Genomic DNA, 22,785 nt, shown 5'->3' on the forward strand with positions numbered 1-22,785 from the left:
GTTCCACCGTCTGATTCACGTGAAACGAAGAGACCACCTTCGGGAGGAAGGAAGGTACTGTACGCAGCGAGATCCCAGCCTCCGAAATGCGAAGGTAGGGTTCCCTGCAGGAAAGAGCCTGCAGCTCCGAGATTCGACGGGCAGAGCATATTGCCACGAGAAAAACTGTCTTCATAGTAAGATCTTTAAGCGAAGACTCCTGTAGAGGTTCGAAAGGAGCGCCCGCTAGGGCCCGGAGAACCAGGTTAAGACTCCACGACGGACAAGGGTCCCTGACCGGCGGCCGTAGATGTTTGGCCCCCTTCAGGAATCGGGCGATATCCGCCTGGAGAGGCAGGGCGACCGGTGTCTGTACCAGAACATTCAGGGCCGCTACCTGCACACGTAGGGAATTGTATGCAAGACCCTTATCCAGCCCGTCCTGCAAAAATTGAAGGATCAGAGGTACCGAAGCCTCCGTGGGTCGGGCCCCATGATCGGTACACCAGGCCTCGAAGACCTTCCACACTCGCACATAAGCAACAGAGGTAGAAGGTTTGCTGGCCCGGAGCATCGTAGAGATTACCGCCTCCGGGTAGCCTCGTCGGCGGAGGCGGCGCCGTTCAAAAGCCAAGCCGCAAGACAAGAGTGCCGCCTGCTCGAAAAAATACCGGTACCTGCTGCAGGAGCCGAGGAAGATGACTCAGGCGTAACGGTCCGTCCACTGCCATGTGAAGCAGGTCTGCAAACCAAGGACGACGCGGCCACTCCGGAGCTATCAGAATCACGGGACCGCTGTGAGTTTCTATCCTGCGGAGTATCTTGCCCACTAAGGGCCAGGGAGGAAAAACAGAGCAGTTGATCTGCCGGCCACGGCAGCGCTAGAGCATCCACCCCCTCCGCGCCGCGCTCCCTTCTGCGACTGAAGAAGCGAGGGGCCTTGGCGTTGAGGGCGGTCGCCATCAAGTCCAGTCGCGGCGTTCCCCAACGGCGAACCAGGAGCGTCAGCCTCGTCGGAAAGGGACCATTCGCCGGGGTCCAACCGCTGACGACTCAGGTAATCCGCTTGCACGTTGTCCACGCCGGCGATGTGGGAGGCCGCGAGCCGAACCAGATGAAGTTCCGCCCAGTCCATCAGGAGCGTGGTTTCGGCGGAGACCTGTTCGCTCCTCGTCCCGCCTTGACGATTGATGTACGCCACCGTGGTGGCGTTGTCCGAAAGAACCCATACCTCTCGGTTCCGAATCAGGGGGAGGAAACGTCGAAGTGCGAGGCGTACTGCTCTGGTCTCCAGACGATTGATCGGCCACCTCGCCTCCTCCGGGGACCACGTCCCCTGTGTGGCGCTTCGTTCGCAGACCGCGCCCCACCCCACAAGGCTGGCGTCGGTGGTCACGATTACCCAAGAGGGAACGTCGAGGGAGACGCCTCGGGCCAGGTGAGCCGGGACCAGCCACCACTCCAGACTGTCTCGAGCTGACTGGGGGAGGGGTAGAACCCCCTGATACTCCTGTGACACCGGTTTCCATCGCGACAGCAGGGACGCCTGCAGTGGACGTAGAAGAGCAAACGCCCAGGGCACCATGTCGATGGTGGACGCCATCACTCCCAGAAGCTGTAGATAATTCCAAGCGGTGGGTTCCGACAAAGACGCGAACTGACGGACGTGCTCCCTCAAGGAGAGTGCCTTGTCCGCCCGCAGGAAGACCATGCCTTGCTGAGTGTCGAAGGTCGCCCCCAGAAAATCCAAGCGTTGGGATGGGACGAGGGAACTCTTGGGGAGATTCACAACCCAGCCCAGAGAGCGAAGCATCTCCAAGACTCTGGCCACCGAGGCCTGTCCATGCGAGAAGGACTTCGCCCGCATCAGCCAGTCGTCCAGGTAGGGGTGCACTAAGATCCCCTCCCGCCGGAGGGCCGCCGCCACCACCACCATGATCTTGGTGAAGGTCCGCGGAGCCGTTGCGAGCCCGAAGGGTAGGGCCTGAAACTGAAAGTGCTGACCGAGGATCTTGAAACGTAGGTAGCGTCTGTGGTCCGGACGTATCGGAATGTGCAGATACGCCTCAGTCAGATCCAGGGAAGCCAGAAACTCCCCCTGGTGTACCGCAGCAATCACTGAACGCAGCGTCTCCATGTGGAATCGGTTGACCCGCAGAGAGCGGTTCACTTCCTTCAGATCCAGTATGGGCCGGAACGAGCCGTCCTTTTTGGGAACCACGAAGTAGATGGAATAATGGCCCGAGCCCACCTCGGCGAAAGGAACGGGAACGATAGCCTGTATGGCTTGCAGACGGTCTAGTGTCTGTTGAACCGCCATCCGTTTGAGGTCGGAGCCGCACGGAGAGAAGAGAAATCTGTCCCGAGGAAGACGGACAAATTCCAAGGCGTAACCGTATTGGATGGTGTCCCGGAAGGCAGTCTGCGCAAATACCATCGCGCGACAAATGCGGCCCGACACAGCATGCCCCTCACCAGCAACCTCTCGAATGCGAACGCAACGAAGAAAAGACCAAGAAACAATGAGCCTCCGGGTCCCGGATCAAACTGGGGAGAGTGAGCCGAGCTCCCCGGTGTCACCCCCAGTGTTCTCCACAAACTGGCAATCGGGGTTGTTACTCCTGTACTTCAGCCGCTTCAAACAAGGGGGGATGGTCCCCTCAGGACCTATCCACCCCCTGGGAGGCTGTGACCTGCAGGCACACACTGCGGTCCTTTTGTTCCTTCAGAAAAACTGATTTCTTATCTAAACCTAACTACACTGTCTCACACCAGCTAGGCCCTAGCACAGGCTGTAGGTTTGGCACCTTCTCCACTTGCTGGAGACAGAAGAACACTGTCAGACTGTAGGTAACACCAGCCTATGAGGTGGAGTTTTGTTTGGTAAACTTCGGTCTCCATCTGTTAGAGGCGGGGGGGGGGGGGGGGGGGGGGGGGGGGGGAGGGGGGGGAGACACCAAACCCAGGAGTCTGGACTGATCTGGGTACGTACAGGGAAAATAAAATAAAGGCAGCACTTAAAATAGCTCGGCACTGCCGAGCAGCTGCATGTAGGGATCTCCTACCCAGCCAGGAAGGCCCCGCATAGAACGCTGCCTGCTCTCCCCACCAGGCCCCTTCCAAGCACACAGGACTGCCGGGCTCAGCTCTGCCAAGTATACAATCACCTGACAGAGCCGCTGAATGCAGGAAGCCTAGGATTTTTTTTTAACTTACTCAAACTACTTTAAAAAACAAAACAAAAACACAGTACCCCTTTGGGGAAGTTTCCCTGAACCAGCATCCACTTGGAAGGATTCATGCCCCTGGCTATCGAGGTACCAGGACTCTCGGGCTAGCTCAGCCAGGGGTATCCAGCACCCTTTTCGCCCAGCTCTACCCAAGGGATGGTCCCACAACGGAAGTGGCACCTCGGGGGAGCAAACTACTCCAGAGAAAACTCAGCCAAGAGCTGCAGGAATGCACCATCATCTGCTGGAAACAAATACTGAGGAGCTGCAGGTTGCACACTTGGTATATAGCAGTGCCTCGAAGTTTTATTCTCTGCCTCTATCTGCTGGTGGGAGTACATAAATTTGATCTGGACTGATCTGGGTATGTTCAGGAAAAGATTACTATCACGGCATACAGGCTGCTCCGGATCTGGGCTGGGGGAGGGACCGGACCACCGGTAATCACCCCTGGCACCTGACTAGACTGGGGAGCCTTGTGGGGTATCCCATCCCCTGCTCTATCTGACCTGCTACCAGGGAGGATGGTCCCACCAGGACCTGCCTACCCCCCCCCCCCCCCCCCCTGGAAGGAATGTCCACTTGCTTGGATTTCTCTTAGTCTCTCCATTTTTTTTTTTTTTTTGGAAATTTGAAAGGTTGTTCAATACTACATGTTTTGCACCACCTCCATCTGCTGGAGACAGAGAAATACTGAGGAGATGCAGGTGGCACACCGGGTTAAGAGGGGTACTCTTCAAGTTTTTCTGTCTCCAACTGCTGGAAGGGAGGCAAAACCCAGTCTGGACTGATCCAGGTATGTATAGGGAAAGAGCAGTTTCCCTTTAAAGGACAGATATCCCAACTGCAACTTGGAGGAATCATCGGCCAACCAATTACTCAGCCAAAGGAACCGCTGAGCTGAAACAGTTGACATCATGGTCCTGAAAAAGGTTCTGAGAAGATCATACAATGCATCCGTACTGAAAGCCACAACAGCTTCCAACCTCTCTTGCTTGAAGAGACTCAGCCTCAGACAAAGGCTTGTCCATTTGTAACTGCTGCACCCAGTGCAGACCCGCTCTCAACATAAAAATGCTACCCATAGCTGCCTGAGCACCAAGGGCAGACACCTAAAAAATCTGAGATGCACTTCCAGCTTTGTCCAGAAGGTCCTTCAGAAGTTCCTCCAGAACCAAAAGAATTAGAGGACTCAGCTCCTCCTTGTTGAGCAAATGCTTCTCCCTTGACCACTGCTTTTTGACAGCACCTGATCTGGTTCCTGCTCAACTGCCCCCGGAACTTAATCCTGAGGGTCCAGGTCCTGGCCATCATCCTTGCCAGTAGTGTCAGAAGAGCTATCTGCAGCAGATGGCGGTGCAGAAGCCCTCAGGAGCCATCTGCTCCTAGAGGCCCCCACAGCCCTGGACCTCTTTGCCGGCCCCACCGAAGTCTCCTTCGCAGTTCTACAGTGCGCACACTTCCTAGCCTTATAAGCCTTGTGCAGTAAAAGCACAAAATCCCCCGAGGTCCTCCTCACTACCCAAAGGGGCCCCTTTGGCATCAGGACCTCCCCTGGAAGTCCCCATCTCCGGAGACAAAGGGGGGAGTGCTTAACTTGGCCAAGATGGCCATCATTCCCACGCGCAGAAGGAAGGGATCATCAGGGAGCTCCCGCTCCGGCAAGAGCTCCCCTGGCTCACGGCACCTGCCCGACTTTTCTCTCACCAAGCTCCCTGAAGGCCCCTCCACCGGGGAGGCATCGGGCACAAAGACTGTCACAGGAGAGACATGTGAGCGTGTCCCCGCAGGCCGAACAAGCGCCCCCATGCAGCAGGGAGGAAAAGGAGACGCCAGAGAAACAGAAAAGAAAAAAATAACTGGAGCCGCCCAAACGAGGACATAGCAGCAGAGCTAATACACACACTTTTTTTTAAACAGAAAAACTTTAACAAAGCATTTCCCTGAGAATGGCTGCAAGCTCTGCTGGTCCCTTAGGACAAGTGATCCGGGTCCCCCGGGTTTCAGCCCTGTCCAGCAAGAAAAGGGAGCAAGCCACATAAGGGTCCCTGACCCCCTGCTTATCTGCCTCAAGAATGAGGGATGGCCCCACCAGTCCGCTGGGAGGCCAGCACCACTGAAAATTGCAGTTCTCTCGTTTTCTGTTTGCAACTCAAGACTGCAGGCTTTGCACTTGCACCATCTGCTGGAGACAAATACTGAGGGACTGCAGGTGGTACCTCGGGTTAAGTGGCAGTAAAACTGTTTCCATCTGCTGGAGGGGAGGCAAAACCCAGGAGTATGGACTGATCTGGGAACATACAGGAAAGGGGTTGACAACAAATCAGGATCTTCTATATGCAGGCAGGGGCTAAACCCATGTGTTCTGAACTTGTATGATGGAACGATGAGGAATAGTTTTATTCAGGTACAAAAATCTAAATTCAGAAAATATTTCAAGATTTTGGGTACTCTATCTTCCCAAATTCTGAACAAATGCTTTGCTAACTCTGCCCAAAATATTTTTATAATATAATCCCACCAATGAAATGTTATCTAAGATATGAAGCAGCCAGGGACATTACTTTTCAGATTTGGCATCTGTTGAGTGATGTCTGTCGTTGCCAACCGATTTTTCCTTCCTGCCATCATTTTCTTTCTTGTCAGGTTTCCGACCAGCAGGCTCATTTTTTGCCTGAAAACAAACATTTAAGAGAAAAAAAAAGTTAAGGGAGGAAATATGCCCCCTCCACCAACCACTAAATCATTACAGTAGCAATTAGAGCTGGTATGGTAAGAATGAAATTTTAAATGATCCTGTCCCTCACCCTCCCAATAGGAGAAATGTTTGCCTGTTCATTTCCTTTCCATAAGGTTACCATTTATGCAGGCCATACAAGCAGATTTTATCCCCTTGCCAGAAGATGGAGGCAGAGAACACTGAATTCTTCTGCAACAGCAGCACTACTTAAGAGTGGTGCAGCACAGAGAAAGCTAGTATTCCCCTGACACTGCGTGCCCCTATTCCAACAAGGAGATAGCCTCAGGAAGAAGGCCCAACACTCCTGGGAGTTATTTAAGCTTTCATTCAAACAGGAAAATTAGTTTCTTACCTGATAATTTTCGTTTCGATGTACCAAGGATCAGTCCAGACTGCTGGGTTATGCCTCCCTTCCAGCAGATGGAGTCAGAGAGAAACTGAAAAGGCACCTCCCATATACCCTGGTGTGCCACCTGCGATACCTCAGTATAATCGATATCAAAGCAGAAGAAATATAATATAGGATAATAACCAATGACTAGACCAATATGAACAAGATTCACTGAAACAAGGAACTATTGACCCAAGTATGAACTACTGATAACAAAATGATGAAACATCTGACAAGATGCCGTAATAAAATCTGTAAAGGAGAAAACTGACAGAATCAGACAAGCGGGACTCGTACGCATTGGGCGGGCATCTGGACTGATCCTTGGTACTACAGGAACGAAAATTATCAGGTAAGAAACTAATTTTCCTTTCCCTGTACGTTCCAGGATCAGTCCAGGCTGCTGAGATGTACCCGAGCCGCCTTAAATGGAGTGGGACACAAAGTCCTGCTTGAAGCACACTGCTGCCAAAAGAATCTGTAGTTGAGCTCCGTAATTAAAAACAAAAAAAACCCAGCAAATCTTAAGGCAATGCAGCCTTTTAGTATCTGAAGAAAGGGGTGGGCCTCTGGACTGATCTGTGGTATTACAGGAACGAAAATTAGCAGGTAAGAACCAATTTTTATTTCCTGAACATACCCAGATCAGTCCAGAAAAGTGGAATGTACCCAAGCCACCCTACACTGGGCGGGAACCCGAAAGATCTGCACGTAATACACTCTCAAAGGACCATTCATTGTCAGCCTTAACGTCCAAGCGATAATGTTTAGTTAAAGTGTGTAAAGAAGACCATACTGCCGCCCTACAAACCTCCTGAGGAGGCAGGAGTTGACACTCCGCCCAAGAGGTCGCTTGTGCCCTGGTTGAGTGTGCTCTGAGAACCAAAGGCACTTGACGTCCTCGAGAAATGTAGGCGGAGCCGATGGCTTCCTTAACCCAACAAGAGATGGTCACCTTGTCATAAGAACATAAGAAATTGCCATGCTGGGTCAGACCAAGGGTCCATCAAGCCCAGCATCCTGTTTCCAACATAGGCCAAACCAGGCCACAAGAACCTGGCAATTACCCAAAAACCTAGAAGATCCCATGCTACTGATGCAATTAATAGCAGTGGCTATTCCCTAAGTAAACTTGATTAATAGCAGTTAATGGACTTCTCTTCCAAGAACTTATCCAAACCTTTTTTGAACCCAGCTACACTAACTGCACTAACCACATCCTCTGGCAACAAAGTCCAGAGATTTATTGTGCGTTGAGTGAAAAAGAATTTTCTCCGATTAGTCTTAAATGTGCTACTTGCTAACTTCATGGAATGCCCCCTAGTCCTTCTATTATTCGAAAGTGTAAATAACCGAGTCACATCTACTCGTTCAAGACCTCTCATGATCTTAAAGACCTCTATTATATCTCCCCTCAGCCGTCTCTTCTCCAAGCTGAAAAGCCCTAACCTCTTCAGCCTTTCCTCATAGGAGAGCTGTTCCATCCCCTTTATCATTTTGCTTGCCCTTCTCTGTACCTTCTCCATTGCAACTATATCTTTTTTGAGATACGGCGACCAGAATTGTACACAGTATTCAAGGTGTGGTCTCACCATGGAGAGATATAGAGGCATTATGACATTTTCCGTTTTGTTAACCATTCCCTTCCTAATAATTCCTAACATTCTATTTGCTTTTTTGACTGCTGCAGCACACTGAGCAGACAATTTCAATGTATTATCTACTATGACGCCTAGATCTCTTTCTTGGGTGGTAGCTCCTAATATGGAACCTAACATCGTGCAACTACAGCAAGGGTTATTTTTCCCTATATGCAACACCTTGCACTTGTCCACATTAAATTTCATCTGCCATTTGGATGCCCAATCTTCCAGTCCTGTAATTATCACAGTCTGCTTGTGATTTAACTAATCTGAAAAATTTTGTATCTGCAAATTTGATAACGTCACTCGTCGTATTCCTTTCCAGATCATTGATATATATATTAAAAAGCACCCTGTTTGTGCTTCCCAAACAGGAGAAACAAGTGGTTCGAACGTCGGAAATTAGTAACCTCCAGGTAGCGCAGCAAAATACACTGGACATCCAATAGATGAAGGTCCCTACCCTGAGAGGAATCCCGAGCCCAGTACGGAAAACCGGGAACATCCACCGCTGATTGACATGGAAGGCCGAAATCACTTTGGGAAGGAACCGTGAGCAGGGAAATTCTATTGTCATAAATCCGAAGAAAGGAATCGCAGCACGACAATGCCTGCAATTCCAAAATCCGGCGGGCCAAGCAAATAGCCACCAAAAACACTGTTTTTAAAGTTAGATCCTTCAACGAAGCCCTGCGCAGAGGCTCCAAGGGGGATTCACACAGTGCCTGGAGAACTAGATTCAAACTTCAATCGGGACATAAAGGCCGGACAGGTGGATGCAGATGTTTAACCCCTTTGAGAAAGTGAGCAATATCCGGATGGACAGCTAGAGAGACACCATTCAACCGACCCCGCAAGGCGCCCAACGCTGCCACCTGAACCCGAAGGGAATTAAACGCTAACCCCCTAGCGAGTCCTTGCTGCAAAAATTCAAGCACCCAGATGACGTCCACCATCAACGATTTGCAGGAGCATTGGAGACACCATGCCTCAAACATAAGCCATAGATGTGGCTGGACAGCGAGCCTGTAGGAGCGTGGAAATAACCTGCTCGGAATAACCCTTCAAGCATAAACGTCGCCTCTCAAAAGCCAGGCCGCGAGAGAGAAGCGATTCTCCTGATCCTTAAAATATGGGCCCCTGACGGAGAAGATGCGGTAGATGAGCGAGTTGCAACGGACCCTCTAGGGCCAGGTGAATCAGATCCGCAAACCATGGGCGACGCGGCCACAAGAACCACCCTGCCGGGATGGAGTTCGATGCAACAAAGAAGTCTACCGATGAGGGGCCACCGAGGAAAGGCGTACAGAAGAATTTCTGTGGGCCAGGAACACACCAGCGCGTCTAGACCCACAGAGCCCTGCTCTCGCCGACGGCTGAAAAATCTTCGCATTCACCCTGGTTGCCATCATATCCAACTGCGGTACACCCCACTGGGCGCAAATGAGGTTCCACGCATCGTGAGACAGTTCCCATTCCCCGGGATAGAGCTGTCTAAGAATCTGCCTGCACGTTCTCCACTCCCGTGACGTGAGAAGCTGCGATGCCCTGGAGATGGCGCTCCGCCCAGGCGAACAAGAGGTATGCTTTGAGAGTAACTGCGGGACTTCTTGTGCCCCCTTGGCGGTTGATGTAAGCTACCGTTGTCGCATTGTCTGAGAACACTCCGACCATGCTGTTCCGTATCCAGGGGAGAAACGCCTGTAAGGCCAGCCGTATGGCTCTAGTCTCGAGCCAATTGATGGACCAGGACCCCTTCGGAGACCAGAGCCCTTGGGCAGTTCTGTCTGCACACACTGCTCCCCAGCCGGACAGACTGGCATCGGTGGAAATTATCCAATCCCCGTTCCAGATTGTCACGTGACAGCCACCACGACAGACTGAGTCTGGACTTGGGAAGTAGAGGCATTGGGAGATGGAACTGTTCTGACACCGCACTCCAGCTCGACAAGAGCGCACGGTCGCAAGTTAGCAAACACCCAGGGCACCAAATCCAAGGTGGAAGCCATGGAGCCCAGGACTTGCAGATGCCACACTGTGGGCTGATTGCTCCGCAGGAGAGCATGAATCTGTTCTTGCAACTTCCGCAAACGATCCTCCGCCAGAAACACCTTGCCTTGTAATGTATCGAATCGCGCTCCCAAGTAAATCAGCTTCTGGGTGGGTTCCAAATGACTTTTCTGCACATTGATGACCCCCCGAGTGACTATAAGGTGACCATCACCGTGTGGACGGACCGTACGTAATCCTCCCGAGACTTGGCGCGAATCAACCAGTCGTCCAGGTAAGGATGGACCAGAATATCCTCCTTGCGAAGGAAAGCCACTACCCACCACCATAACCTTGGTGAAAGTCAGAGGAGCTGTGGTGAGGCCAAACGGAAGGGCTCAAAACTGGAAGTGGTGACCCAAGACCTTGAAGCGCAGGAACCGCTGATTCATCAGGATTGGAATATGAAGATTCGGCTCCGTGAGATCCAGGGATGCTAAAAAATAAAAAAAACGCCGCCATCACAGTCCGTAGGGTTTCCATACAAAAATGAGGGACCCTGAGACAATGGTTGAATTTCTGCAGATCGAGGATGGGATGAAACATGCCCTCCTCTTTTTTGGACCAAGAAGTAAATTGAGTACCATCCCCGCCCCTGCTGCGCTTCCGGCACCAGGACAATGGCTCTGAGGTCGAGCAGCCGCTGCAGGGTATCCTGTACCGTCTCACGTTTGGCGCACGGGACGCGCAAACTCCAGGGCGTAACCGCCCCTGATCACCTCCAAGACCCAGTGATCCAAGGTTATTCTTGCCTATTCCGCGTAAAAGCCAGATAATCTGTCTCCGACACTTCTATGACGGAATGGGTGCTCGTGGCTTCATTGGGCGGGTTTACTGCTACCCGCCCCGCGGTGTCCAGAGTCCCTCCAGGAGCGGCGGCCACCACGAAAAGACTTGGCGACCCGGTGTAGACTTAGGACCTGCCGGAGCGGAATACCCGCCAGATCGAAAACATTAAGAGTCCCGAAAACTAGCTCGAGGGGGTAAAACTCTTGGTCGCTCTTCTATCCTCTGGCAACCTATGGCCCTTGGACTCCCCGAGGAGCTTGACCAACTGATCCAACTCCTCCCCAAAGAGAAGCTTGCCCTTGAAGGGAAGGTTACAAAGTTGGGATTTTGAGAGGTCCACTGCCCAATTCCATAACCAGAGAAGGCGACGAGCTGCCACCACGGACCGAACGAGGTCGTATAGCGCATCTGCTCCATACGCAATTCCGGTTTCCAAACGGGCGAGCTGCAATGCTCCACCGTCGGCGTCCGCCGCATTAGTACTCGTCTCTTGGACCCAGTACAGGCACGCTCGTTGAATAAGACTAGCGCAGACTGCCGCTCGAAGGCTCAAAGTGGCCACTTCAAAAAACCCGCTTCAACGGGATCTCCAGCTTTCAGTCCTGCATGTCCTTTAGGCAGCAGATCCCGCCACGGGTATCGTTGTCATCTTTGTGACCGCCAAGACGGCCGCGTCCACTTTCGGAATCTTCAGGTCCAGCACACCTCTGACGACAACGGGTAGAGCTTTCCCATCGCCCTACCCACCTTTAAGCCTGCATCCGGAGTATCCCACTCGCGGGTCACCAAATTTCGGACTTTCTTAGGCAGTGGAAAAGCTGGTGATGGTTCCCGAATACCATCCAGAACCAGATTAACCCCTTCATGGGGATCCCCGCGACCATCCTCCCCAGGACAAGAGTGGACCACCGGGCGCTGCTGGGTGGCTGCAGGACATCCCTGCTTCAGAGGGGGCTCAGCGGGATCCCCAGCATGCCTGGGTCTCTTTAAGGAAATCTGTCTTCGTGCCAAAAAGGCCTGATACATCAACAAGATAAACTCTGGGGAAAAATCTCCCGCGTCTACCTCCCCATCTGGTGGGTCCTGCGGGGCAGATTCCCCAGTCCCCCAAAATCGATCTACTGCCATGGGGACCAAAGCGGATTGGGGGGGGGGGAATCCTCCTCTTGCTCAGTGTTGCAAGTCTTCCCCCCCGGGCCTTCCAAATCGGAGCAGTCTGGGCACAAACGACGCAGAGTTCAAATTCTGCCCGCGCACCCCACAGGAGCAGTAGACCACAAATTTTCATGGCGCCATGCCGGGCCACGTAGCCACGCGGTCAGAGCAGCTGAGGGAAGAAAAAAAATAGGCCCAAGACCTGCAGCCGCGCAAGCACCGCCAGCAGCACAGGAAAAAAAAAAACTGAACAATAGAAAAACAAGGCCTCCCCGAGGAACCGAGCTGTTCAGCCACCCGGGTGCTGAAAATGCGGCCTGGACCTGGTACACAGGAAAATTATGTTTCTCACCTGATAATTTTCGTTCCTGTAGTACCAAGGATCAGTCCAGACTGCTGGGTTATGTCTCCCCTCCAGCAGATGGAGTCAGAGAGAAAACTGAAAGCACCTCCCAGATATACTGGTGCGCCACCTGCCGTCCTTCAGTATAATGGATAACAAAGCAGAAGAAGAAAGAACTCCTCCGCACCCTTAGCCAAAGAACCATTGCAACTGTCTAGCTCAAGTAGTAAGTAAGGTAAAAAACAGTTCAGAAAAGGCAAACCCTAATAGAACGTAATGCGCAAACGACGCGAACAACAAATCTGCAGTCCGAAGACATTCCTTCCCCAAAAAAGACTTGAGAAAAAGTTAACTTACCATGTTCAAACCAGAAGTGTGATAGAAACGGGATTCGAGCGGAATCTCTTGCACAAGATAGGGCGGGCGTCTGGACTGATCCTTGGTACTACAGGAACGAAAATTATCAGGTAAGAAACAATTTTCCTTTCCCTGTACGTACCAGGATCAGTCCAGACTGCTGGGATGTACCCAAGCCGCCTCAAATGGGATGGGACCCTGAGAGTCCCGCTCGAATCACACTGCTGCCAAAAGAATCAGCCGACGGCCCCCGAACATCAACTCGATAATGTCGGGCAAAAGTATGCAACGACTTCCAAGTGGCTGCCCTGCAAATCTCCTGGCTAGAGACCAGGGTACTCTCGGCCCAGGAAGACGCCTGGGATCGGAGAGAATGAGCTTTAAGCCCGTCTGGAACGGACTTACCACACCCAATGTACGTGGCCGCTATTGCGCTCTTCAGCCATCGGGCAATAGTTGCTTTAGAGGCCTGTAAACCCTTCTTGGCCCCCTGCCACAACACGAAGAGATGATCCGACCGCCGAAAAGCATTGGTGACTTCCAAATAATGCAAGAGCACTCGACGAACATCCAAACGCTTCAAGTCGGACCCCTGAGAAGATTGCCGCTCCTTCTCCGAGAACGACGGTAAGTCCACGGACTGATTAACGTGAAAAGCCGATACGACCTTAGGCAAAAACGAAGGAACTGTACGTAACGACACCCCTGAGTCCGAGATACGCAAGAACGGATCCCTGCACGAAAGTGCCTGTAGCTCCGATACCTGACGCGCGGACGCTATAGCCACTAAAAACACCGTCTTGAGGGTGAGATCCTTTAAGGTGGCTCGCTTCAGTGGCTCAAAAGGCGCGAAGGTGAGGTCCTTGAGTACCAAATTTAGGTTCCAGGAAGGACAAGGGGCTCTGAGAGGAGGACGCAAATTTCGAACACCGCGTAAGAATCTGGCCACGTCCGGATGACATGCGAGGGAGGAGCCTTCAATCTTTCCCCTCAAACAACCCAGAGCCGCCACTTGGACTCTCAGAGAACTGTAAGCTAAGCCCTTTTTCAGACCATCCTGAAGAAAAGTAAGGATATCCGCTATCTCCGCACGCCGAGGCTGAACTTGGGCGGCCGCGCACCAGGAGTCAAAAACTTTCCACACCCTGGCATAAGCAAGCGTGGTAGAAGGCCTCCGCGCGCGAAGCAAGGTAGAGATCACCGGTTCAGAATAACCTTTCTTTCTCAAGCGCCTCCGTTCATAAGCCAAGCCGCGAGACAAAAGCGATCCGCCAGGTCGAAAAATACCGGTCCTTGACGAAGAAGATTCGGAAGGTGGCCCAACCGTAACGGTCCGTCCCCGGCAAGATTGACTAGGTCCGCAAACCATGGTCTTCTTGGCCACTCGGGAGCCACCAGAATCACTGGACCCTGATGGGTTTCGAGACGCCTCAACACCTTGCCAAGGGCCAGGGGGGAAACACATATAGTAGTATGTGACAAGGCCATGGAATCGCTAGTGCATCCACCCCCTCCGATCAGTGTTCTCGCCTCCGGCTGAAAAAACGCGCTGCCTTGGCGTTGAGCCGAGTTGCCATCAGGTCTAGTCGCGGCACACCCCATCGCCGGGTGATGAGTCTCATCGCCTGGTCCGAGAGCTCCCATTCCCCGGGATCCAAGTACTGACGGCTGAGATAATCCGCCTGCACGTTGTCTACGCCTGCGATGTGAGTGGCCGCGATGCGGGCGAGGTGGCGCTCTGCCCAGGTCATTAATAAGGACGCCTCGACCGCCACCTGCTGACTCCTCGTGCCGCCTTGGCGATTTATGTATGCTACCGTGGTTGCGTTGTCTGTGAGGACCCGAACTGCCCGTCCCCGCACCAAAGGCAGAAGCTGACGCAAGGCGAGGCGGACCGCCCTGGTCTTCAGACGGTTGATGGACCACGAAGCTTGGCGAGGGGTCCACGACCCTTGTACTGCACGTGATTGACAGACAGCTCCCCAACCGGTCAGGCTGGCATCCGTCGTCACGATGACCCAATCGGGAGGCTCGAGGTCCACTCCCTGTAGCAGATTGTCCGGGACCAACCACCACGCTAAGCTGGAGCGCGCCGGCTCCAACAGTGGTAACTGTACTCCGTAATCCTCGGATTTCTGATCCCAGCGCGAAAGGAGAGCCCTTTGCAACGGCCGCATATGAGCAAAAGCCCACGGTACCATCTCCAGAGTAGACACCATATGTCCAATGACCTGCATATAGTCCCAGGCTGTGGGCAAGTGGAGACCCAGCAGCCTCTGAACCTGACACATCAGATGGTCCATCCTCTGCCGAGTCAGGAATACCTTGCCCACCAGGGTATCGAAACGAGCTCCCAAAAATTCCAACCGCTGACTTGGAACTAGCTGGCTCTTCGCAAAGTTGACCACCCAGCCTAGCGACTGTAGTTGCTGCACCACCAACTGAACCGCCCTGTGGCAGTCGCTCTCCGATTTCGCCCGTATGAGCCAATCGTCCAGGTAGGGATGAACCAATATCCCTTGCCGTCGCAGGGAGGCTGCGACCACCACCAGAACCTTGGTGAACACTCTCGGAGCCGTAGCTAGGCCGAATGGGAGGGCGCAAAACTGGTAATGTTCTCCCAACACCATGAACCTCAGATACCTCTGATGCCGTTCCCGAATTCCGATGTGGAGATACGCCTCGGCTAGATCCAAAGAAGCCAAAAACTCTCCCTTGTGGACGGCCGCAATAACAGACCGTAGAGTTTCCATGCGAAACCGGGGAACGCGTAACGCCTTGTTTACTCGCTTCAAATCCAGAATAGGACGGAACGTACCTTCCTTCTTCGGAACTAGGAAATAAATGGAATAGCGGCCCGTTCTTGTCTCGTCCGAGGGAACGGGCAGCACCGCCCCGAGGGTCCGTAAGTGGTTTACCGTCTGGGCGATAACCAGTTGCTTTTCTCGAGGCCCGCAAGGCGATATCATAAAAAAGTCCCGGAGGGGCCGAGCAAAGTCCAACTCGTAACCGTAGCGCACCACGTCGAGAACCCACTGATCCGACGTGATTTTGACCCACTCCTCCCAAAACAGGGATAACCGACCTCCGATACGGGGGAAGGAGGAGTGGGCCAGCGCGCCTTCATTGGGGAGGTTTCCCTGCGGACGGTTGCTGGGAAGCTCCCAATCGCTGCGGCCGCCTGCCACGAAAGGAAGGAGACCAAGGAGACCACGACTGCGACCTTGGGCCTTGCTGTTTCTGCGAAAAAGAACCACCCCTTCCGGAGCGAAATCTGCGCTGCCCCCGAAAACGGGATCGCGCATTCCCGAAAGGACGAAACTGCCAGGGCTTGTCCTCCGGCAATTTATATACCTTATTATCCCCCAGGTCTTTGATGAGTTGGTCCAATTCCTCACCAAACAATAACTTCCCCTTGAATGGGAAAGCGGCTAGACGTGACTTAGACGAGGCGTCCGCCGACCAATGGCGAAGCCAAAGTAATCGTCGAGCAGCGACCGCCGAGGACATAGTACGGGCAGAGGTTCGCAGCAAATCATACAAGGCGTCCGCTGTGTAAGCCACCGCCGCCTCCACACAGTTAGCCTGCTCCGCCTCGGCAGGCGGGAGCTCCTGTGTGGTAAGCAATTGCTGAACCCAGCGGAGAGTGGCTCTCTGCACCATACTGCTGCACGGACTCCCAGGGCTGCTATTTCAAACATGCGCTTCAGGAGCACCTCTAACTTCCTGTCCTGAAGATCCTTCAACGCTACGCCCCCCGTGACCGGAATGGTAGTATGCTTCACCACAGCGGTGACCGCCGAATCTACGGCCGGAACCTTAAAAATTTCCAAAGACTGTGAGGGCAGAGGGTACAACTTATTCATTGCCCTGCTAACCCGCAGGGAAGCCTCTGGAACCTCCCATTCTTTAGATACCAGCTGTACAACCTTGGGATGTAAAGGAAAAGTTTGCGGGGGGGGCCCTCAAACCCGCCATTGCTACATCCCCCGTAGAGGTATCTGTGTCTTGCTGCGGGGCGGGAATCTCTAATTCCTTTAACACATGCTGAATGAGAAAATTCAGCTCATCCTTGCCAAACAGGCGCAAAATTTCGGGGTCATCCCCCTCGAGAGCCTCCTGTGGTTCCGAGACCCCTGCCCCCGCAGCATCCGGAGATCCCTGGTCGACATCTGGATCACTGGCGCCCCCTAAAGATACGTCGCCGGCTCCCCCTGAAGCCCCCGCTTTTCTAGTCACCCCCGCTATGCCTATAATAGGAGACACCTTAGGAACCTTCGCGGGGGGGGGGGGGGGGGGGGTCATCCGGCTCCCAGCCTGCCTCTGCCTCTAAGAATGCCTGATGCATTAAAAGGAGAAATTTGGAGGAGAAAGGAACCCTCCGTTTAGTGGAGCCCGAAGGGGGAGGGGCCGGAGGACCATTTCGGTCAGTTCCCCAGCGCGGGCTCAAATCGGGCGGCGAAAGAGGAGAGGAACCCTCATCCTCCGATTCCATCTCCGCAGGCTGCCGCGCGCCTAAAATGGCCGCCAGCTCCCCCTCACAGGGAGGCGGGGCTGTCGACCGCGTGGCAGCCAGTCTCCCCTGCCGCGCCAAAGAAACCTGGATCGTGCCGCTGCGGGTAGCGCTCGGCCCCCAGGAGGGTCCCTCGCCCCCGGGAATACAACGGGAGCAGAGACCCTCCCTGAAGAGTCGCGCCCCCGCCCTGCCACAGGCCGTGCAGGCCGAAGATCGCGGCATCCGGAGACAGCACACAAAACGCACCAAAGGTAAGTGCTTGTACAGTAGCCAAAAAGCGCGCCAAACAGGAGCTATAAAATATCGCCGGGTGAACAACAATCCACCCCCTCCGGAGTCCCTGGTAAGCGCGGCAGGCTAGGGCATGAAACAGAGCACTGCCTGCAACCAGCAGGACTTAAGTGCTCGCAACGGATCAACTTTTTTTTTTTTTTTTTTGAAATTTGAGAAAAGCCCTCTTCAGTTTCCACTGGCAGTGGGGGGGGAGGGTGACCGGCCCACCGGTGAACTCTCCCCCGAGACCAAAAGGACACTTAATCCGGGAAAGAAGGAGAGCGAAGCTCTCCACGCCTGCCTGAACACTGATCCCAAACGAGCACCGCTGATAAAATAACCAGAAATAAACAATCTCTTTTTTTTTTTAAACTAGGGAAAACCCAGTTGAGCTAGACAGTGTAGATAGTTTAGGCGGAAAAAAGAGAAGAAAACACCCGAAAAGAATTTTAGTCAGGACAAACCGCAGGTTGTGTCTCTCATCTGCTGGAGTCAGAGGAAATACTGAAGGACGGCAGGTGGCGCACCAGTATATCTGGGAGGTGCTTTCAGTTTTCTCTCTGACTCTGCTGGAGGGGAGACATAACCCAGCAGTCTGGACTGATCCTGGTACGTACAGGGAAACCCTGCCTACCTTCACTATCAACCGGGAGCCCCAGGAGAGGAAGGAAACGAAACTGCAACAGCTCAAAGCTATCCCCACAGCCTGCGCACAGCAGGCTCTCCTGGTGCCAACTCCTTACCTAGACTGAAGAGACTTTTTTTTTTAAACTTTAAACTACTGAAGCCTGCACTAACAGGGGTCGAGGGAACAACTTCGGGGGTAGGAAGACCAAGAGCCCCCGGCATGTACACCCCGGGACGGAGCGGGCGAAACACAGTCAGGGGTGTCGAACCCCCCGGGCGCCCGGCTTCCAATGAGGGATGGCCCACGAAGGTGCCTAACACCTCAGGAAGCAAACGAGAAGAAAAAATAAAATAAATTTCCTAACTACCCTGAAAAATTAACTAAGACTGCAGGTGCCTGTCTTCCAGATGCTGGAGTCAGAGAAATACTGAGGGACTGCAGGTGGCTCTCTCGTTATGTAGCAGTGCCCAAAGTTCTAATTGTTCTGATTCCACCTGCTGGTAGGGATACACAAAAGAAAATTAGGTCTTACCTTAGTTAATTTTCGTTCCTGTAGTACCACGGATCAGTCCAGACTCCTGGGTTATGCCCCCCCTCTAGCAGATGGAGACAGAAGTTTACAAACAAAACTCCGCCTATATCTAGGCTGGTGCCACCTACAGTCTGGCAGTCTTACTTAATGTCAAAGCAGATGAAGCCCCCAAAATCACTACAAACGAACTATATACAGGAACCTACCAACCAAACTAACGGCTCCACTATCCCCCAAATGGGACCAGAACCAGAGCCATCGATAACGGAGAAAGAGAAAACAGAGATAGAAAGGACAGAAAGAAACCAAACCGTCTCCCCCAGACTCTCCGTCAGAACAGCAGACTCGACGGGCGGGACTCTGGACTGATCCGTGGTACTACAGGAACGAAAATTAACTAAGACCTAATTTTCTTTTCCCTGTACGTACCCGGATCAGTCCAGACTCCTGGGATGTACCAGAGCTACCTTAACTAGGGTGGGATCCGGAGAGTCCCGCTCTGAGCACCCCTGCCCCGAAACCTCCGCTACCTGGTGCATGAACATCCAGGCGATAATGACGCGCAAAGGTATGCAACGACTTCCAGGTCGCTGCCTTACAAATATCCTCCGCAGAAACCTGACTGCAGTCCGCCCAGGAAGCCGCTTGAGAACGCGTAGAATGAGCCTTGAGCCCCGCCGGGACCGATTTGCCCTGCAGCAAATATGCGGAACCAATGGCTTCCTTCAACCAACGGGCAATAGTAGTCTTGGAAGCCGCCTGCCCGCGCCGAGGACCGCCCCACAAGACAAAGAGATGATCCGACCTCCGAAAGGGGTTCGTCACCTCCGGATAACATAAAAGGGCTCTCCTCACGTCCAGGCGCCGCAAGTCCCGATAATTCGGAAGCGACCTATCAGCCTCAGAAAACGAAGGCAAATCTACCGTCTGGTTGAGATGAAACGCAGAAACCACCTTAGGCAAGAAGGAAGGCACCGTACGAAGCGACACTCCCGAATCCGTAATCCTCAAAAAAGGCTCCCGACAAGACAAGGCTTGGAGCTCCGACACCCTCCTCGCTGACGCGACTGCCACCAGGAAAACTACCTTCAGCGTCAAGTCCTTCACAGTAGCTCCGCGGATGGGCTCGAAGGGAACGGAGCATAAAGCCTTCAGAACCAAATTCAAACTCCAAGAAGGACACGGAGAATGGAACGGAGGCCGCAATTGCTTAGCCCCTCGGAGGAACCGCACGACGTCCGGGTGCGCCGACAATGTCCTCCCATGGACCTGTCCACGCAGCAAGGCAAGGGCCGCGACTTGCACTCTAAGCGAACTGGCAGACAAGCCCTTCGCCAAGCCATCTTGGAGGAAATGCAACACCTCCGGCACAGAAGCCTGCGTGGGCCGAATATCCTGTGCCAGGCACCAAGTCTCAAAGACCGTCCACACCCGCACGTACGCCAGGGAAGTGGAAGGCTTGCGTGACCGTAGCAAAGTCGTGACCACCGCATCAGAGTAACCCCGCTTCTTCAACCTACGCCTCTCAAAAGCCATGCCGCTAGACAAAAGCATTCGACCTGGTCGAAACAAACGGGACCCTGATGTAGCAGGTCCGGCACATAAGGAAACCGAAGGGAAGGCTCCAGCGCCAAGTTCTGAAGATCCGCGAACCAGGGTCGCCGCGGCCATTCGGGAGCAACCAGAATCACGGGCGACGGATGAAGTTCTATGCGCCTCAGCGTCCGACCGATGAGGGGCCACGGAGGGAAGACATAGAGGAGCACCCCTGTCGGCCAAGGCAACGCGAGGGCATCGACCCCTTCCGCCCCCGTTTCCCGGCGGCGAGCAAAAAATCGCGGAGCTTTGGCATTTTTGTACGTCGCCATCAGATCCAGAACAGGTGTTCCCCACCTGGCGCAAATTTTCCGAAACGCTACGTCCGCAAGTTCCCATTCGCCGGGATCTAGCCGATTGCGACTCAGGAAATCCGCCCTGAACGTTTTCACGCCCGCAATGTGCGACGCCGCTATGCATTGCAGATGCCGTTCGGCCCATGCCATCAACTGTCGTGCCTCGGCGGCCACTGGTAGACTTCTGGTGCCGCCTTGCCGGTTGATGTACGCCACCGTGGTCGCATTGTCCGATAGAATCCTGACCGCCCGGCCTCGTACCAACGACAAGAACTCCCGCAGGGCTAACCTCACTGCCCTGGTCTCCAACCGATTGATGGACCACGTTGCCTCCGTCGGGGACCAGGTGCCCTGCACCGAACTCCGGAGACACACCGCGCCCCAGCCGTACAGACTGGCATCCGTGGTGACCACCGTCCACGAGGGCACATTCAGCGATATGCCCTTGGTCAAGTTTCCGGTACAGAGCCAACAGGCCATGCTGGAACGAGCCGAATGCAGCAGCGGCAACGGAAGACGGAACTGCTCCGACACCGGATTCCAGCGGGAGAGTAAGGCCAATTGCAAAGGCCGCATATGCGCGAACGCCCAAGGAACCAATTCCCGCGTGGACGTCATGGACCCTACCATTTGTAGGTAGTCCCAGACGACCGGCATGGGCTTGGCCAACAACTGCCTGGCTTGGCACTGCAATTTGACTCTGCGCTCCTGCGTCAGATATACCATGCCCCGCCGAGTGTCGAACAACGCTCCCAAAAACTCCAGGGATTGCGACGGTTCCAGCCGACTCTTGGCCCGATTGATTACCCAGCCAAGGTTCTGCAACAAATCGACCACTCGCTGTACCGCCAACCGACAGAGACGCTCGGACTTCGCCCGAATCAACCAATCGTCCAGATACGGATGCACCAGACACCCTTCCTTGCGAAGATGAGCCGCTACCACCACCATGATCTTTGTAAAGGTTCGCGGGGCTGTCGCCAGCCCGAATGGCAGCGCTTGGAACTGGAAATGCTGCCCCAACACTGCGAACCGAAGGTAGCGTTGGTGGTCCGCGCGGATTCCGACGTGCAGATACGCCTCCGTGAGATCCAGAGTCGCGAGAAACTCTCCTTGTCTCACGGACGCGATGACCGATCTTAGCGTCTCCATGCGAAACCTTGGGACCCGCAAGCACCTGTTGACGCCCTTGAGGTCGAGGATCGGACGAAACGTGCCCTCTTTCTTTGGCACCAGGAAGTAAATGGAATACCTGCCGCTGCGCAGCTCGCGGAACGGCACCGGCACGATCGCGCCTAGGGCTAACAGATGCCGGATTGTGTCCCGGAACGCCTGACGCTTCTCTGAGAACCCGCATGGCGACACCATGAAACAGGGAAGGGGCCGCTGTGCAAAATCTAACGCGTAGCCGCGACTTATCACATCCAGCACCCACTGATCCGACGTGATCTTGGCCCACTCCCTGGCAAACTGCATCAACCTGCCGCCGATCACCGGTACCGGAGAGTGGGCCGGCCGCCCATCATTGTGGCAGCTTCCCGCCCGGGGTTCCGGACCCGGTCCCGGGTCTGCCAAACCGGCGGCCACGAAAGGACTGCGTGTACGACTGCTGCCTAGCCGCATTGTGGCGAAAAGAGGAGACCGCCCCTCGCGCATTACGGGGCCGACGACCCCCACGGAATCTACCTCGCGTGGACGGCGTCCCCCTTGATCGCGGCCTGTCCTCCGGCAGCCGATGTATTTTGTTCTCGCCCAAAGACTCAATCAAATCCTCCAGTTCCTTACCAAAAAGTAACTTCCCCTTAAACGGCAACGAACCTAACCGAGCCTTCGACGAAACGTCCGCCGCCCAATGGCGGAGCCACAACAAACGCCGAGCCGACACCGCGGAGACCATCGCCCGTGCCGACGAACGGAGCAAGTCATGAAAGGCATCCGCGCTATAGGCAATCACCGCCTCCAGACGAGTCGCCTGCAGCGCTTCCTCCTGTGACAGACCTTCGTTAGCAGAAAGCTGCTGGGCCCACCTGAGCCCTGCCCGGAGAGAGAAACCGCTACAGATCGCCGCCCTTACACTGAGCGCGGAGACTTCAAAAATTTTCTTAAGCTGCACCTCCAGCTTACGATCCTGCAAATCCTTAAGAGCTGTCCCTCCTGTTACCGGGATGGTGGTCCTTTTGGTGACCGCCGCCACCGCCGAATCTAGTTTTGGAATCTTAAACAGCTCAAGCGCGTCTTCTGTCAGGGGATAAAGCTTATCCATGGCCT

General features: G+C 54.0%; 1 protein-coding gene across 10 annotated transcripts in view; it reads right to left on the reverse strand.

Moving 5' to 3' along the window:
* The window catches only part of LOC115096379 (scaffold attachment factor B2-like), a 184,515-nt gene that overhangs the window by 98,012 nt on the left and 63,718 nt on the right, over nt 1–22,785 (reverse strand). For all 10 annotated transcript variants that reach the window (XR_003858057.1, XR_003858056.1, XM_029610892.1 and 7 more), the window contains one exon: nt 5,774–5,883. Coding sequence is in view for 8 of the 10 variants with exons in the window: in XM_029610892.1 (XP_029466752.1) it covers nt 5,774–5,883 (110 nt within the window). In the remaining 2 variants the exon portion in view is untranslated. The remainder of the gene's footprint in view (nt 1–5,773; nt 5,884–22,785) is intronic.

Source organism: Rhinatrema bivittatum, chromosome 8 (genome assembly GCF_901001135.1).
Source record: "Rhinatrema bivittatum chromosome 8, aRhiBiv1.1, whole genome shotgun sequence".
Classification (NCBI taxonomy): Eukaryota; Metazoa; Chordata; class Amphibia; order Gymnophiona; family Rhinatrematidae; genus Rhinatrema; species Rhinatrema bivittatum.